General features: G+C 53.3%; 1 protein-coding gene across 3 annotated transcripts in view; it reads right to left on the minus strand.

Annotated features, from left to right (window-relative positions):
• Sin3b (SIN3 transcription regulator family member B) overlaps positions 1–17,005 on the minus strand; it is a 40,324-nt gene that overhangs the window by 10,726 nt on the left and 12,593 nt on the right. For all 3 annotated transcript variants that reach the window (XM_026389934.2, XM_026389933.2, XM_026389932.2), the window contains 7 exons: positions 10,857–10,979; positions 9,867–9,956; positions 9,202–9,320; positions 4,808–5,015; positions 3,906–4,022; positions 2,053–2,291; positions 951–1,134 (listed from right to left, as the gene is read on the minus strand). In XM_026389934.2, the coding sequence (XP_026245719.1) occupies positions 951–1,134; positions 2,053–2,291; positions 3,906–4,022; positions 4,808–5,015; positions 9,202–9,320; positions 9,867–9,956; positions 10,857–10,979 (1,080 nt within the window). The remainder of the gene's footprint in view (positions 1–950; positions 1,135–2,052; positions 2,292–3,905; positions 4,023–4,807; positions 5,016–9,201; positions 9,321–9,866; positions 9,957–10,856; positions 10,980–17,005) is intronic.

The raw sequence follows: 17,005 nt of genomic DNA on the forward strand, positions 1-17,005 counted from the left end.
GGGACTCAGTGACTGATGACGTATGCATGCGTGTATGTAACACAGGGAACTGAGCCCAGCAGCTCTAACACTGAGCTACATCCCCAGCCCTTTTTACTACTTATTTTGAAAAGGGTCTTGTTAAGGTGCCCAAGCTGGTCTTGAATTCCTCAGATGCCACAGTGGCCGGGATTAGAGGCGTGAAGCAGATGTCACCTGCCCAGGTAGACACCAAGATGGTGAAGTAGCTCCACCCCCATTCGGCTCCTGCCCAAGGAGAAGTGTCCCTTCCCTGGCCACCTCCTCTCCGGCATCTGGCTGCCACCATGTCCAGGGGCCATCACCTTCCCACCAAGCTTCCCACATTGGGCTCCTGCAAACAAGTGGCTCCCCTGCAGGTTGTACCAAGGGCCAGACTCTTAAAACCAGAGGGAGCGGCTCTGCCACATTTCTGTTCCTCGTGCCCCTGAGCCCGACGGGCCACAGCCTGCCAAGTGGCGAGGCAGACCATAAGAGCCAGAGGCAAAGCCCAGGGTCAGAGGATCCAGGGACTCAGGACCCTGGTCCCCAGTTAGTGGCAATGTCTGGTGCCTCCATCTCCTTGTTGCAAAATCAGCACAATGACAGCTGCGCCCAGCAAGCAGGGTTTGTGACATTCCTTCTGGGAGTACTAGCAGTGCCTGGAGCACAGGCAGCGATGACAGATGGAAGCCGCTCTTGATAGCTGACTGCACATAGTCCTCCACGCCCCGGGGAGCCTCTCCCCAACACCGGCAGAGTCCCTGACTCCCCTGGGCTGCAGTACCCAGGAACAACCCTCACCCAACAGCCCTGCAGGGTGAAGCCACTAAGCCCCTAGCTGCTGGGAAATAAAGGCACAGAGACCTGGCCACCTGCCTGCAGCGGCAGGAGACCCAGGGGCTGGCCCTTGCCTACGCCCGCTTGCCTGGCCTCAGGCAGGAGGTCCTCACCTCATCATAGACACTCTCGATCTCGTTGAGCAAACTCTTGGAGCGCAAGGCCTTGGTGTCGTTCTGCTTGAAGTTCACGGCTTGGTGGTCCAGGGACTTGAGGTAGGCCTTCTCATACTGCTCGCGCCAGATCTTGTTGAAGCCCTGCTGGGCCTCCCGCCACTCCTCCTCCTTGGCCTTCAGCCTGCAGGGACGAGATGCACTCAGCACTGGGGACTCCTCAGGGCACCTACCTTGTAGGACACAAGTCTGTCCTTCTCCTAGACTCGACTGGGGACAGCCACGACTCAGGCCTAGTCCGACGGCACCTGGTCTGTGCAGGGGACACTGTGCCGGATGTGAAAGGGAAAGAGTGGCCGGGGCTGTGGAGCACTGGAGCTGCTTCAGCTCCTCTTCCTCCTCCCGGGCACAGAGCACACTCTGTGGCTGCTGGTCCCCAGTCAGCTCCTCTGCTCAACTGGCACCCTGTGGGAAGTAGCCGCAGTAGCCTTGCCCAGGTCTGCGACCTGGGGGCTGGTGCCCGCCTGCGAGAGGCCACTTAGTAAGTAAAGCACCTGTGAGCGCAGGTCAGTTTCTAAGAAGTGCTGTTACGAAACACCAAGCTCTGACACAGCAGGGTCCCATTTGTGTTTTAAAGTAGTGACAGCCAGCCCTCCCACCACAGCCTCGGCTCTGCAGATTCAACCAACTGCAGACTGAAATATCTGAAGGGAAGAAACTCGTGTCTTCAACTGAGTTGCAATCCCTAAATAATACAGTACAACTATTCACCTGGCACCTGCACTGCAGTCAGCATCACAAGTCGAGTCCACAGGAGGATACGGTGAGTTCTACACAGAAACCACACTGTTTCATAGATGGACTTGAGCACCCATGGATTTGGACATCCATGGGGTCCTGGAGCCAGTCTGCGGCTCAGAGGGATGACTGACTCTATGTCTAAGTGTGGCCGTGGGCACAGGAGGGTCCCAGGAGGACTAGCCACGTCTACAGCACTCCCCTGGGAGCAGGGAGAGGACGGAAGCTGGGAGCAGTGCCAGCCTGAGGCCACAGGCCCCCACTGGGCTCCCCGAGGAAGGAGGGTGCTGGAAGCCTACCACACCTCTTCAGGACGACAGGCACGGCGGTGACGGGGTTCTTCTTGAGGCTCTCGATGATCTCAGGGGCTTTGTCACCATAGATGCGGTGAATGGCGCGCCTCTGGATCACCTCCGACGTGCCGCCCAGGGAGTCATCCAGCCGGAACTTTTCCTGGTCTTCTGGTGCCATCCGCGAGAGCTTCTTCTGCACACTTTCCAACACACGGATGGTGGCCAGGTTGGTCTCCAGGACAACATCTAACTACAGAAAGGAAGTCGGGACACGTCAGTCACAGGCACTCAGGGAGGTGCCTGGTACGTGGGGAAGTGGGCACCTGGTCTGTGCAGGGGACACTGTGCTGGATATGAAAGGGAAGAGTGGGTCGGGGCTGCCCGAGGTGAGCCCGGTGGCCTGGGGTGGGTGTCAGGACCCCAGCGATGGCACCACTGACAGACCTGCAGATGGCCCACCACAGCGTGAGCGGCCAGCAGCCAGGACAACAAAGGACACATCTGAGGAGGGGAACGGTCCCTAGGCTGACCCTGTTCCAGGGCATCAAAAGCACAGTTATGCTCAACAACACAGCCCTGAAGACACTGTGGTGACAAACAACTTCTTGAAATGACAAAGTGACAGAGGGGAGGACAGGCTGGCAGGAGTAGGGACAGGGTGGGGATGGGACAGGAGCTGGTTTGGTTATGAATTAGGGCAGCATGAGGGGTGAGCTGTCCAGAACCTGGACTCTAGTGGACACAGGAACCCCCACAGGTGAGAAGAAGGCACACATGCATGCACACGTACATTCCACACACACGCATAAATGCACACGCCTGTGCACACGCACGCTCTTTCTGTTGTGGTCTCAACCCCCCCACCAGGAAGCTGAGCTGCCCAGAGCAGCAGCACCCAGCAGCGGAACCTCCAAGCAGGCCGAGCATCTGGACCACCCTCGGGGCTGGTGGACAGTGTCACAGGAGGGGCTTTGTTGCCAAAGGCCACGTTCTGTCCCCTTATCTTGCCTGCCCTCTTTGCCCTTCCCCTGTGATGATGCAAGAGGACCCTCGCCAGAGGCAGGCACCTTGACACTGGGCTTCTCAGCCTGTGGAAACTCGAGCCAAGGCGTCTCTGTTTGCTACAGATCCCCACCTGCGGTCCTGCGGCAGCAGTGGAAAACACACAGACACACATACACACACACAGAGACAAACAGACACACACACACACACACACACACACATACACACAGAGACAAACAGACACACACACACAGAGACAAACAGACACACATACACAGAGACACACACAGACACACACACACACGCACGCGTGCGTGAGTGCACAGGTGAGTGCAAGTCCAACTGGGGATCTGAAAGAGATCAACGGTTGTTTTGATGTCGGGGCCCTGGCTGTGGCGCTGTCCTGGAGTTTTGCAAGACGTCACCCTGGGACTTGCTTATGACTTTGATGATCTTAATCAAAATTTCAATGAAAAAAAAAAATACAATGAACTGTTAGCCTGGGCAACTCAGCAAATCTAGTCTCAAAATAAAAGGGCCGGGGTCCAGCACAGGGGCAGAGCCGCTGCCTCGCACATGTGAGGCCCTAGGTTCCACCCTCAATACTGCTGGAGACGGGGACATGACTGTGTTACCAGCACAGGGGCCACCAGGACCAGAAGAAACAGGACGCCTTGGGGCGCCGCCCACTGCCAGGAAGTGCTGGGATCCCTGCTCCCAGGGCTAACAGGTGTGAAGGAAGAAGGGGATGAGCCCCGGGGGACATCAGGTGGACAGGAGGTGAGGGGAGAGTGCAGCAGAGGGTGGGAAGGAAGGACAGGTGGCCGGGAGAATAGGGCCAGGGGTGCTGGCACCGCACCTCGAATCGCTCGTCCTCACAGCGGTGCAGCTGCTCCTCGTAGGGCGTCTTCTTGGAGCTGACGAAGGTGGAGTCTTCTGACCAGGAGGGGAAGGAGACCCAGGTGTCATTCAGCACCTGCACCAAGAGGAAACAAGTGACAGGGAGGCAGGTGCCAGTGGCCAGATGTTAACAGTGCTACTTGGCACAGAAGATGTGTGACACTGTCCTCATGTATAGGTGATTACTTGACCATACAAATAGTAAATCTGATTTCAGAGTAGATTTTAAGGAGACCTAGGACTTTGGTTCAGAGACCGCATTAAACTATCCCTGGGGTCGGCAGACTTTCTGTTGAAAGGCCTGATGACCACCATTCTACGTCTTGTGGGCCACTGGTCTGTCTTGAACACTGCCCCCTGCCTGTGTCCTGAGAAGGTAGCCACGGGCGACGTGCCCTCAATGGGCATGGCTGTGTGCTGGTGAAACGTCAGACAGAGACAGGTGGCAGGTCTGGCTGATGGCACTTCGAAAACCCCTGGACTACAGATGTTCTGGAACCAGCAGGTGCTCCTGAATCCTAGAATGTGGCAGTCTCCTGTCCACGAATTCTCCAGTGTCTCCGGGTCAAGCTAAACCATACTGATGTCAGTAACTCAGAGACACAGCGGGATCCCAGCGGCAATGATCCCAGGTCTAAATGATGGAGGAGTGAGTCAAATCCCACATATCTGCATTTTGGGTATGAAACTGCCACCTCTGCCCAGGAGGATTCCAGGCCAGATCCTGGCCCCATCTGTCTTCCCATACCTGGGGGGCCAGCACTGGGTCTCCTACGCAGCATGGGGCCACAGTGCTTGCTGGAGGGCTGGGCGGGCTGGGGAGGAAGCCCTGCGGGCTGACCTCGGAGCCCCGGTCCCTACCTCCTTGCAGATGGCTGTCCTCCCGCTGCACTTGGGCTGCTGGTAGGTTTTGGGGAGAGCCCGGTAGCTGGACCCGATGCGCTTGCAGGATGCATAGTCAATTTCCCGGCTTATTCCATCCCCAGATCGGTCGCTCATGGGTGGCGCAAACGACAGCTCTTTTACCCCCAGGAAAGACTTGAATTGTGCAAACAGTTCTGGAAATTTCCTTCAAAGACAAAGATAAACTGTAAGCTGGCATCCCTGGGGCCACCTGAGGTTAGAGACAAAGTGAACGCAGGGGTGGGGAGCAGAAGACAGAGCAGAGCCTCGAGGGCATAAGGTCTCTCCTCCACTCTGGGGCTTTGAGTAAATCTGCCCCTACCCTTTTGGGTCAAAAACCAAGCCTGTTTGCAGCTACTGACCCAGCCACTCACAGGGGGGCCTCAATACATGCTGGAAAGGAGGATGTAATGTCTCCCAGTTCTTTGTTCCCTTCCTGTCATGACTGAAGGGAACACACACAGTACTTTGCTGGTTCTGGGACCCAGCAGGCTGCAGGTCCCACAGCAGACTTGAGCCCCATCCACGGCCCAGGCCACTCCCAGGGGAAGGCAACAGAGCTGAGACTGTCGACGAAACACAGAAAGAAACCAGCCTGGCCCTGAGCTAAATCCCCTAAGCCCTCACAAAACTCCATCCCCAGGGCGCTAGGCCCATGCCCAGGTGGTCACTCCTTCGCTCTCCCTGTCCGCCATAAGGACACACTTCAGCACTCCAATTTCCTCAACAGATGCTTTGGGCTGATCACCCCAGAGCTGGGGGCTTCATGATTTGGAATCCCTGGCCCCATCTTGGGACAGTTTGGGGCCCTGCTGTGGGACCCTCTATGGCTGTCTTTGAGGAATATCTGGCCCCAGGTTTGTGGGGATGAAATAATGACGTTATGTGGCAGAAACTGGGGCTCCAGAAGGCAGGAGCCCAGGAGCAGTCTCATTCCTTGGACAGAAGCCACCCATCTGCCCACTGCCTGTTTTTATAAATAAAGTTTTATTGACACCGTTTTGGGTATTTGCTTACTACTCCTGTGGCTGCTTTTGCAGGACTAGAGTGGACAAATCTCCACAGGGACTGTCCCTTCAGATCAAGTCTGTTGCCCTTGATCTAGAGCCTTCCTCCCTCATGGGGAGACTCCTCCCTGCGAGCCCATCTAGGGACACATTCTCACAAGCCACAATGCAACCACCAGTGTCACTAGGAGGACTTTACTGCAATTGACCCCTACTGCCACTTGAATTTCTGTTTAAAATATCAAATCCTACCAAAGAGGATGTGGTCACCCCATTTGCATGACAATCCTGCTGTGCCTAAGCTGGGCAGCCCAGTGGCACGCAGAGACTACATCCCCCCACCATGATACTGCTGTCTGCAAACCCCTGTGAGGAAGGCCCAGCCCCTGCTCTGCTCCCAGGAGACCCCAGGCAAATGGCAACGTGGAGAGGAAAGAGGGCGAGGAAAACGGTGCAGGGGGCCTGGAGGCTTCTGCTGGATAAAGGTTCCTCACACTCGGAAGGGACCGTCAACCGGACTCACCCCCCCCCCAGCTGGGCAGCTACAGGGGGCGCGGCAGTTCCCTGGGTCATGCTCAGTGCAGCTGCCCCTGTGCTGAAGCTGACGCGTGCAAAGAAAGGCCCTGTAGAGGCGCATGCTTCCGGCCAGCAAGGCCTGCTCCATTCTCCATGGACCTTGCCTGACGCAGAACCCCAAGTACCCTCCCTCATACAAATCTCTCGCTGCTGCAGGGACACGGAGACCAAACAGTGGCCCTGACCAAGCACTGTCCACCTGTCAGAGGCTCAGTCCTTCATTCCTCTCCTTCAATCCTCCTGATCATTGCAGGAGGAGGTATGGCCCCTGGACAAAGGCAGAAGGTGAGGCCCCACCCTCCCAGTAGGAAGCAGGGTCCTGATTCAGGCTCAGGGCTGGTCACACACCACAAATGCCACCCGCTAGCTGTGCGAGGGTGCCTCCTACGTCCCACACACTGCAGAAGCTATCTTGCCGGAAGCACTGTCTATTGCCCGGCCAGGTCCTGGCTCAGAGCAGTGCACTCTGAGCTGGGCAGAGGGGCCTCAGTGGGAATGTGTCCCATGTCCACATGGGAAGCCAGCGAAGTGTAGCTGAGGCTGACACTGCCAACCCGCCCTGGGCTGCTCTCAGAGCATAAGACCTTCACGGCCTGGCAGAGTCCAGGAGTGAAGTATCGCCTTCACGTTCCTATACTGTCTGTTGGGACGCCCGGGAAGCGTCTCCTGGTGACCATGGCTGGTGCTGTGAGTTTGGCAGCCCAGCGAGTGTGCTGTCAACCTGGCTCATGGGAGACTAATGCCCATTGTAACTGGTACATAGAGGTAAGGTGATACCATTGGCCACAAAAATGATGATGTGGACTCATATTTGACACTAAAAGATGCCCAAGAAATGAACAGGTGTGGAGGAGCCCGCCTGTAATCCTAGCTACCTGGGAGGCTGAGGCAGGAGGATCGCAAGTTCAAGGACAGCCTGGACAGCTTGAGGAGACCCTATTTCAAAATGAAGTAACAGGGTGGGGGACGTAGCTTGGTAGTCGAGCACCCGCCTAGCACCACCAAAAAAATACACTATGGCTCAGCCCAAAGGTGTGATCCCATTTATGCCAAACTCTACATTCTCTGGCCACATGCATACCCTGAAGACAGAGGACAAGCCAAGGGCTAGGCACTGGGGCTGGAGCGCCTGGGACTCTGCCTAATAGCACACCAAATTCACTTAGGAGAGCCTGTCCTGGGTAAGTAATTGATCAGGGCTTTGGCTTCCTCAGCTTAAAAAAAAGAAAAAAAAGGTAGAAACGCATTATCACACCCCAGGAAGGTCTGTGTCTGTATTGAACGAGTACAGACCCTTCCTCTATTTCCTAGACAACAGCTCTAACAGTCGTGTACACAGCCTGCATGTCACGTTCGGTATCCCACGTTCCTTGGAGATGGTTTCAAGTCTGCAGGAGGGTGTGGAGGTCCCGTGGGGACACTATGCCATTTTATCCAGGAGACCGGAGCACTCACAGTCGTGGGTAGCTATGAGGATTTCTGGGACTAATCCTCCTGGGACACCAAGTATCAACCACTGTCTCAGGCAGTCACTGGGGGTCTTGGAAGGTATCCCCAGAAGGTAAGGAGGAGCACTCCATGAGAAACCAACCCCGAACGGCTTGGAGTAGCCCATCAGGGTGGCTGCACTACTCCAGTCAGGAGACAGTGAAGGCTGTGTGCCTGGAGGAGCTCCTGGGAGCTGGAGCAGCTGTTTGTGACCTGAATGGTAGGTCCCCAGTGTCTGCCCAATCATGACTTTCTACACCACTGGGAGGTTTCCTGTTTCACTTTACATTAGAAAAAAAAGTACAAAGAAGTTTGTTTTGGTTTTTGTTGGTACCAGGAATTGAACCCAGGGGTGTTTAAAACCTGAGCCACCTCCCCAGCCCTCTTTTCATATTTTACTTAGAGATGGGGTCTCACTGAGGTGCTTAGGGCCTCACTGAGTTGCTGAGGCTGGCTTTGAATTTGGGATCCTCCTGCCTCAGCCTCCCGAGCCACTGTGCCAGGCAGGAAGTTTATGTTTAATTAATGCCAAGGGATTCCCAGAGCAGCAGCCTGCAGAGTTGTTAGAAGAACTGAACAGAACAACAACATATAGTGTGTACCCACCATGTGCAAGATGTTCTCTGTGTTGTTTTGTTTTGTTGGTGGTGCTAGAGGTGGAACCCAGGCCTCCCCCATGATAGGCAAGTTCTCTCCTGCTAGGCTACCTCTCCAGCCCTTTAAAACCATTTTCTTTGAGACAGGATCTTGTCACATTGCTCAAGCTAGTCTCTCCACAGCATCTGGGACTACAGGCATGGCCACCACACCGAGCTTAAAACTTCATTCATTTATATTTTCATTTTTATATTTTTCTCTGATGCTCTTCCTTTTTTCAGGCAGATGCAAGTTTATTACCTGTATTATTTTCCTTCTGCCTGGTCCTTTTTTTTGAAGATGCTGTACTGCTTCAACACTAACATAAAGTTGAAAATTGTAAGCAGAACATCATTAAGTTGGGGACCCTCTATATACACACAAAATGGGTACAATGGGGAAGCTGGTTTGGTGGGTTGCCTAAATGTCAATATCCTGGTTAGGACACTCACCCTCAGAGAAACAGAATCCCCTGGCTTTCTCCATATCATTTCTGACAAATATACTTATATCTAAAACAATCTCAATAACAATTTGAATTACAAAACAAAACCATAAGACACATGCATCATTTTTCAAAAACGAGGCGGATAGAGTTGCAGGCAGACAGACCCACCCGGGGGCCCTGGGAAGCCGGCTGCTCACCCTAGAAACGGGCTGACCAGCTGCAGGAGCTCGGAGCCCGACACCAGCTCCTGGTTGAAGAGGGCGATGCAGCGCAGGAAGTTCTCGTACACCTCCTGGCTCTTCAGCACCCTGCGCACCTGTGGGGAGAGCACGTCAGGGGCTGCTGGGAGCCTGCTCCTCAGCCAGCGGGCAGTTGGGACACAACCAGGTGTACACACCACCAACGCCAGCAGAGCTCTGAAGGGCGGGTGTGGCCGGGGAGTGAACACTGCCCGTAGGGCAACTCTCAGCCTGGGCTCTGTCTGCACATGTGCAGGCCATCTCAACCGCTCTGCCCACTGACTCTGGGCAGAAGCCCAGGGCCACCCTCGATTTAGAAAAGGCCACATAGGTGCAGGGTGGCAGACACACATGTCCCTGAACCCTGTCTGGAGGGAGCTCTGGCGTTCCCACTGCCCAGCCACCTCCCGCCTGCCACACCACACTCCAGCTCCACACAGCCCACACCCCTTCTGTGGAGAGAGCAGGAGGCCACCCTCTCCCAAGAGCCACCTCCCTCGCCCAGGAGCACCATCCTGCAGACCTGGGCTGAGCGAGACCTGCCGGACGGGAACCTGCTCAGGCAGCACTGCACCAGCGGCTGGATATGGCCCCGGAGGAAGGAAGCCAGGGCCCGCGCTCACCTTATCAAAGAAGGAGAACTCCTGCAGGGTCCCGTACTTCCCCACGGCCGCGAGGGACAGGTCTTTGGTACCTCGGAGTTTCATCTTCTTCTGCGGAGAGAAATCCCATGAGTTAGCCTTACGCACCCCTGCAGGGGGTGTGATCCTGGGTCCTCTGACATCAGAAACCTCTTCCTGTGCGTTTTATCCTGTGGGCTGAGTTAGTGGCAAGGGGACAGCGCTGGCAGGACCCTGGAGAAGTCAGGTGTTAAAGCTGGGTGAAGACTCTTGTCCCTAAGGTGGACGAGGACCTGAAGCCAGCTGCTCCCTAGATGTGGAAGACATTATTGTGCCGCCACAACCATGTCCAAAGTGCCTGGAGAACAACAAGGCTAGGTCAAAGGAGACAGGAGCTGGCCTGCAGGGGCCCACTGGCCAAACCCAGGATAGTTCGGGCATAAAGACGAACAATGACAGTAACAGAATGCACCCTGAGTCTGCGCTGGAATGTGTGACTAAATAAATAGATGGTGATGAGGACAACGTTCTTCATTACAGTAGAACGTCAACCAGCAACTGCTCAAGAATGATGGAATTAGATAACCACCACCAGGGGGTGAGGAGCGGGACAGGAGCTGGATGGATCTCAGCCACTCTTGCTCCCCAGTTGTGCAGTGATCAACCCACCCAACTGAACCTGGCAATCTCACCCATGAGAGTCATGACTGTGAAAAGGAACAGACACTGCAACACCCCATTTCTTCAGGACTTGAAGGAAGAACTCTCCTCTTCACAACAATTTTGTGAAACAAGGAGAACAGGTGAGTGTTCACCTTAGAGGCAGCCAACTTCTCAAGTCCCACTGATGGTGAATTTTGGACCAGAACAGGATCCAGCCTCAGCTCTAGCCTGCTGCCTGGGCTTCTGCCCATTACTCCCTGGTCCCCACAGAGGAGGCCAGGCTGCTGGGCGATGCCACGCAGGGACTTGGATGTGCATTGGCATGGTTACCTTGGCGGGGGCGGACACGGGCCGGAGGAGCGAGGGCCGGGAGCGCTTCTTGCCGTGCTCCAGACTCTTGTCATGGTCGCTCTTCTGGACGTTGTTCATTTCACATGGCCCGTTGCCTGTGAACTGAGGACACAGAAGGAGGTGAGCCGTGCTGGGGACAAGCAGCAGGGCCTGCCCGAGCTGGCTCTCCGCACGTCCGGCCATGCCGAGCTGCTCTGGGCTCAGACCACAGCCCAGGCGGGTGCCGTCTGGCCACAGTCCTGTGTGCAGGTGGCACTGGCTCACTAGATGCCCGTTTTCTAGGGAACTGACCTGTGTTCCCAATCATTACACACCGTAAGGCAGGGAGAAGGCTCACATAAGGCCACAATGACCAAGGTTCTGATGGACACAGGGCGGGACAGAGACCTGAAGACTCAGGAGGGAGACACCCAGCAGGGAGATACCTGAGCGGGGTCCTCCTGCACAGGGACTCTCCCTGCAGACCTGCAGCCAACTGACCGGGCCCTCCCGCTGCCCAAGTGACTGCCATGGAAACGCACAGCATCTCTTTTTTTTTTTAATACTTTTTTATTTAAGTTTTAGTTGTACCTTTATTTTATTAATTTTTTTTTTTATGTGGTGCTGAGGATCGAACCCAGGGCCTTGCACGCACTAGGCGAGCAGTCTACTGCTGAGCCACAATCCCAGCCCGAAACGCACAGCATCTTGGGTACAGACAGGCAGCAGTGCAAAGCCCTGGCTGCAAGAAGTGGCTGGCGTCTGCTTGGTCACCAAGGGGCCTTGAGCCAGATTCTGGATTCCTTGCTACAAATGACAAGATGTGTCCTGGAGGTGACATCAGCACTTGCAGGATGGGGAGGGAGGCTCAGAGCTGGTTTGGAGCTCATCTCTCTGGCTCTGAGTCAATCACTAACAGGTCAAAGATGCTTAGCCGAAGCAAGGTACCTACAGGAAGCTGGAAGTATTCATGAAGAATGGTTCTGGAACAATCTATTCAGGATTTGCACCTGCATGAACACACTGTGAAGCTAGAGTGGGGGGGGGGGGGGACAGATGGCGTAGCTTCTCTGCAGGCCATGGTCAAGGCCAGAGAGGCCTGATGATGCTTTTAAGCCACCATAATCACACTCCCATGCGACTAGACACAGAGATACTTCAAAAAGGCTGTGCTGCTGGCCGGAGCACAGGTAAGGTGAATCAGTCACGGTGCCTGAGCGACCCCCGGGCTCTGAGAGCTGTGGGCCGGCTCTGCCGCTGCCCTGACAAAGAGCACCGGACCCGCCAAGGAAAAACACAGGCCGACTCCCCACCCCAAACCCAAGGGGCAGAACCCACGGGATGCCATTTGTCACCTTGTTTTGAAAGATAAGTGTTTGATTATAAATGAAGAGAAAATTTCTGGAAACACATATAAGAATTATTCTTGAGAGGAGGACTGGGAGCGAGTTAGCAAAAGGAAGTCTCCTTTTCACACGTAATATCCTTACTCATGCTCACTGCTCTCATGCGTGTGTGCTATTTTTATAACAATAATAATAAGACCCATTGTTAAGCCACAGATTAAAGAATTAAAGAATAACTTTTTAAAAAAAATCTTTATTTTATTTTTATGTGTGCTGAGGATGGAACCCAAGCCTTGCACTTGCTAGGTGAGCGCTCTACCGCTGAGCCACAACCCCAGCCCCAAGAATAATTATTAAAAAATTCTGAACTATTCTGAGAACCATAAAGCAGAGAAACTGGCACCCACACGACAATTTTCCACTGGCTTTTCTTTTTATAGAGCCCCAAACAGGAACACCAATTCCAGAAAGAGGCAGACAGGGGACAACATGACCTGTGCTGAGTGGAAAAGGAGACCTGAGGAGAGACCAACGCCTGCCTCGCTGAGCTCTTCAAGGGGACAGCAAGGCCTATCAGGTCACATGGTTCTTACTCTTCAGTTAAATGTCCCAGTTTGTGCATGCTTGGGTTAGATGGACCCCCAAAGACCACCCAGGCCAGAGGCCAGCAATTTAATCAAGTTTCACTGACACACAGCCTCACCCACATGTTGACATATTATCCATCACTGCTTTCAAGCTACTAGGAAAGAGCCGAGCCTTTGTAACAGAGATCAACTGACCAGAAAGGTTCACAGATTTAATATCTGGCCCTTTCTAGAAAGCTGCTGACCCTTGATGTAGTTCAGTCAATTTAATTAGGAAAGTGCCACATTTCATCTTGGATTTCTTCTTCCTGCCATTTTAATAGATGTCCAAAATTTAATATAAAGATTATAAAGGTTGACTCATACCAGACCACAGAATGTGTAGTAGGTGATTAATAATCTAAAAAATTGGGCTGGGGCTACAGCTCAGTGATAGAGAGCTTGCCTCACACGTGTGAGGGTTCGATCCTCAGCACCACATAAAAACAAATTAATAAATTAAATATTGTGTCCATCTATAACTAAAAAAAAAAAGGATCTAAAAAAATTGATCCAATTGCTCTAGCTCTAATCACTCAACAGACACCAAAAAACACTGCTGAACTGATCCTAAATGCTATTTAAAGGAACTGCCCAGCTGGGGAGGAGCTCACTGCTGAGCGCTTGCCCAGCATGGGTGAGGTCCTGGGTTCCATCCCCAACACAGGAAGGGAGGAAGGGTGGGTAGATTGGTGCACTTTTCAGCAGGAAATACTACCTATTTTTTTGAAGGTGAGTGTGTCAGGATCGACTTGACAAATGTCAAGTCACATTCACCAGGGGGCGCTGCGGTCACAGCCTTTAGAGGATAGGAGGCCCCTCCAAGATGACCAGGCCTCACAACAACCGAAGAATTACCAGCGGGATGAAAAGCTGTGGAAATAAGGCTGCTCCTGCCACAAACACCAGAAGTGGCCGTGAGTAGCGTGGGCGGCAGGCTTCAGCAGTTACCACGTACCTGTTGGCACAACACCCACGACCCCAGAGATGGGGCCCCCACGGGCTGTACCCAGTCCAGATGGAGTTGGCTGAACTGACCCCAGGCAGCCTTTCAGGGTGTAAAAGGCCCAGGCTCACAGGTCGGCTGCTCCCCTAAGGAAGCCCTAGTGGGGCACCCTCATTGCCACTTCCTGGATAAGAAATGCCAGGCTCAGGAAAGGCCCCACCAGGGTCCTGCAGCAAGGAGGTGACCAGTTAAGATAGGAACCAGGTGTGCAACCATGAGCCCTGGCCTGTCAAGGTAGGGCCAAGAGGGGCAACCCAGAGCTCCTTGGAGAAAGGGCGAGCCCCAGATCCAAGACAACACCCAAGACAAGCCACTGAGCGGCCTGGCAGACAGGCTTCCCAGGGTGGTCAGCACTTAGCCTGAGCTGCCAGGGGCTCAGGAGGAGGCAACATGAGGGGGGATGCTGCTGGAGGTGGGGGGTGAGATCCCTGTGCTCTGCGTGGTCCCGTGGCCCCTGAACCATAGTTCAGAGGACCTTGGATAGGCAGAAGGGAGGGAGGGATGCCAGGATCCAGTTCGGAGGACCTTGGATAGGCAGGAGGGTGGGGGTTCCAGGAGAGATTCTGAACCTGAGAGAGACCCGGGTGGGGCTGGACTCAGAGAAGGAGGGGAAGTGAGGAGGCCAATGCAGACACCTGTCGCCACAGGGACTCCAGACCAGGGCTCCATGCTGGCTTCCTGCAAGCCAGCAGCTCTGGGGACATGGGGCAGGGAGATGGCACGGGGAGGTGGGTGTCTGTCCTCCTGGATCAGACATCTGGGAGGAGAGAGGAGGGGCCTGGCCTCCGGAGTGGCACCTGCTTTTCCCCGACACAGCAGCCCTTCTGTAGCACCGAGCACCCAAACGACAGTGCCTCTGAGGGTCCACCTGAGCAAGAGAGACAGCCATTCCTGTGTCAGGGGGTATGTGGCATGGCTGCTCGGTCCTCCTGAGGCACAGGGCTGGGGTCCAGCCCAGGAGACACTGCTCTCAGGGCTCCTCCAGCCCATGATCTTGAAGGCACCAAGGCTTCAGGTGGGGGGTGAAGACCAGGTCACAGGTCACCCGTCCCACCAGGAGGAATTTCTGAGCTGGAGTTAGGAAGTCTTTCCCAGTGGCATCTCTGCTTAGGGATGCTGCTCAGTGTCCTAGAGGTGGTGACATCTGGGGACAAGTCCTGGCCCACTAGCCTGGACAGGCTAGAAGAGACTTTGGGTAAGGACAAGGGAAGGACAGATTTGGGAGTGGGCGGGGTGACCCAAGAAAACAATGGAAATCTGCCAGACTCAACCAGCACCCTGACCCCTGTCATCCAAACCCAGACCCTGGTCCAGCCCTTCCCTTCTGGACCAGCGTCTCCCACCCTATCCACCCCACCACATATTCGTTCAGAGGAAGGACCAAGCCGCAGTGACAGTGAGGCTGGGGGGCGGGGGGGGGACACTCTCATGTGCTCCCCTGCCCGGTTGTTATCAAGGACAGACAGGAAGAAGAAAAGAGGAAACAAGGTGGAGGAGCTGGGAAGGGAGCTCCTTCAACCTGGCAAAGGGCGTGTAATCAACGCCAGGCGGGGGCGAGGCCTGCCCAGCAGGTGTGGAGCCCTGGCCTGTGCCAGGCACTGAAAAGAAAGAAAGAGGAAACCCAAGAGCACACCACACTCCGAGCTGAACGACCACCAGGCCTTCCTCAAGGGCCAGGAAGGAGGCGAGGAGCCGGCTCTGCCTCTTCTATTCAGCATAGTACTGGAGCCTCAGCGCAGTGATGAGGCCAGAAAAGGAAACAAAGGGCATCATCCACACTGGAAAGGGAGAAGGAAATGACCTCTCCGCAGGTGACATGATAGAGTCACTGAAGATCTTAAGTGTCTATGAAAATTACTAAAGCCAATAAACAAGTTCAAAGTTTCAGGATCAACACACGAAAATCAGGGATGCTTTTGTATGTCAGCAATGCACCATCCAGAAATTAAACAAAGGAAACCCATTCCATTTACAATGACATCAAAAAGAATGAGATAATCAGGACTAGATTTAACCACAGAGGTGCGAGACTGGAACCAAAACCACGAAACAGTGAACAGTGAGGGCTGAAAGACAAGAAACGGACAGGTGTCTGGTCTTCACAGGAGGCTTATATCGCTAAGACAGCAATATCCCCAGGGTGATCGACAGATTCAACATAATTCCTAGCAAAAACTCAATGGCCATTTTTGTAGACACGGAAGTTTTTCAAGGGACCCTGAATGCCAAAATCATCTTGCAAAGAAGAACGAAATTGGAGGACTCACACTTCCTGATTTAAACCTACTACAAAGCTACAGTAATAAAAACAGCATCAAACTGACGTAAGAATAGACATGTAACCACAGATAAGAAGTGAGACTTCAAAGACAAACCTATACAGCTGTAGTTAAGTGATTGTAAACCAGAAGCTAGGGTGCCAAGAGCGTTCAGTGGGCAAACATGATCTCTTCAACAAACAGGGCGGGGACTAGGGTATCTCCACATGCAAGAGAATAAAGCTGGACCCTGCCTCATGCTGTATATAAATTTTAACTCAAAACAGGATAATGACCTAAACCAAAAAGCAAAAACTTTAAAACTGTTAGGAGAAACCATGAGGGAAACCTGCATGGCCTCAGTTGGCAACGGCTTCTCAAGAGTCGACATTAAAAACAGCATAATGTAAGAAAAAAATAAATTGAATTTCAACAAATCTGAACACTTTTGTGCAGCAAAGGACTAAAAAGAAAGGGAAAACAACATATGGAATGGAGGAAAATATTTACAAATTATCTATCTGTGAGAATCCAGTATAGAACATATTAAGAACTTTTACAACTTGACAAACAAATTAAAAAATTTTGGTAAAGAGCTTTAATAGACATTTTCCCAAAGAAGTTACATGAATGCCCAATAAACACATGAAAGGATACTCAACATAATTAGTCACCAGGGAAAAGCAGTCAAAACTATGATGTGATATAACTCCACACTGACGGTGATAGCTATAAAACAAAAAAATGAAAAATCACAAGTGTTGGCAGAATGTAGAGAAATTGGAACTCTGGTACATTTCTGCTTGGAACATAAGATGGTACAGCTGCTATGGAAAACAGGTTGGAGATTCTTCAAAAAGCTAAACAGAATTACCATAGGATCCAGTAATTCCTCCAGGTATAGACCTACAGA

The sequence above is a fragment of the Urocitellus parryii genome, chromosome 3 (assembly GCF_045843805.1).
Source record: "Urocitellus parryii isolate mUroPar1 chromosome 3, mUroPar1.hap1, whole genome shotgun sequence".
NCBI lineage: Eukaryota > Metazoa > Chordata > Mammalia > Rodentia > Sciuridae > Urocitellus > Urocitellus parryii.